At 72.8% G+C, this 1,303-nt stretch overlaps 1 protein-coding gene across 1 annotated transcript in view; it reads right to left on the bottom strand.

The window, feature by feature from the left end:
- MROH5 (maestro heat-like repeat family member 5) overlaps positions 1-1,303 on the bottom strand; it is a 46,311-nt gene that overhangs the window by 6,068 nt on the left and 38,940 nt on the right. The window contains exon 19 of the mRNA XM_012722884.1: positions 221-375. Coding sequence (XP_012578338.1) covers positions 221-375 — 155 coding nt within the window. The remainder of the gene's footprint in view (positions 1-220; positions 376-1,303) is intronic.

Here is a 1,303-nt window from a genome sequence, read left to right as displayed (position 1 = left end):
GCCCCGTGAGACCCCGCCCTCCCGCGAGGCCCCGCCCCCGCGAGACTCCGCCCCCCGTGAGACCCCGGCTGCCCTCCCTGCTGCAGCCTCTGAGCCAGGACACCCACTGTGGGCCACCACCTGGTGTGTGCCCACAGCCTGACCTGGGGCTCCCCCTCCTCGCCCGGCACACCGGGGCCCAGAGGCCGCTCTGGAGCGCCCAGTGGGGCTGGGGACACACTCACGGCCAGGGAGCGCAGGTACGGCTTCTCCTTGGGGGGGCTGCCGGCGCCCGTGGGCAGGGGCCTCTCCCGCAGGCAGCCCAGCAGCATGGCCAGCACCTGGTGGCTCATGTGCAGCTCGGCGCCCAGGGCCCGCCACAGGCAGAGGGCGTGGCTGCGGGCAGAGAGGGCGGGGAGGGGCGTGAGGCCAGCGCTGCCCGTGGCCCCCCAGGCCAGCAGACTCAGGGCCACCAGCTTAGAGGGGGGTCGGGGCAGTGGCTGGGCAGGTCCTGAACTGCACCGGGGTGTGTGGGCAGCGGGGGTCCTTGGTGGACAGCTGGTGCCCCTACCAGTGCCCCTCGCTTCCCTATCTGGGCCGCCCCGCTCTCAGGTCTCCTCCGCCCCCCCCCCGCCCCCCAGAGGCTCCCAGGCACTGGCAGGACCGGCCAGCTGGCCTCAAGCGCTCCCTTGCCCTCTGCCCCAGTGCCTGCCTGCCTCCCGCATGGCCTGCTTCTGGGTCTCAACACCTGCAAGTCCTTCCTGGCCCCCAGCCTCCCCCAGGCTTCACGGCCATAGAGACGCTTCCTCCTGGAAGCCTGCCTGGCTGCCTCCTCCTAGGCTGGATTTGCTGGGGCTCCAGGGCTGAGCCTGGGCCAGGCTGGGCGGTCACTGGTATGTGCAAGGCTTTGCCCACTTTTTACACGGGGAGACTGAGGGCTGGCGAGAGAAGGGGCCCCAATGGGGCGCTGCCCACAACCTGGGGGCTGGGCCGGAGGCAGGCCTGCTGGTGCTGAGGCCTCCTCCCTGGCCACTGGGCTGCAGCCGCAGGGAAAAGTCAAGGGGCGTGTGGAGCTCTGGCTGGGGAGTCGGGATGGAAATCCAGGCCCGCTGCGGGGAGTCTGCAGGAGGGCGGGCTGGGGCCGGGGTGCCTTCAGGTGCCAAGTGGGGGCCCCTCCCAGACACCACTGTCCCCAGCAGCCGGGGCGCCCTGGCTCGCCTCGCGCTGTTTCGGGTCTCGCGACGGCGCGGTCCCTGGGAGGTGAGGAACGTGGGGAGCCGCGGGCGCGGGGAAGGGGTGGGGAGGCAGGCGGGTGGCCCCCGGG

Source organism: Condylura cristata, unplaced genomic scaffold (genome assembly GCF_000260355.1).
Source record: "Condylura cristata isolate star-nosed mole 26May11 unplaced genomic scaffold, ConCri1.0 scaffold00009, whole genome shotgun sequence".
Taxonomy (NCBI): domain Eukaryota; kingdom Metazoa; phylum Chordata; class Mammalia; order Eulipotyphla; family Talpidae; genus Condylura; species Condylura cristata.
Note: the sequence above shows the minus strand (reverse complement) of the source record. Positions and strands in the feature narration are given on the sequence as shown.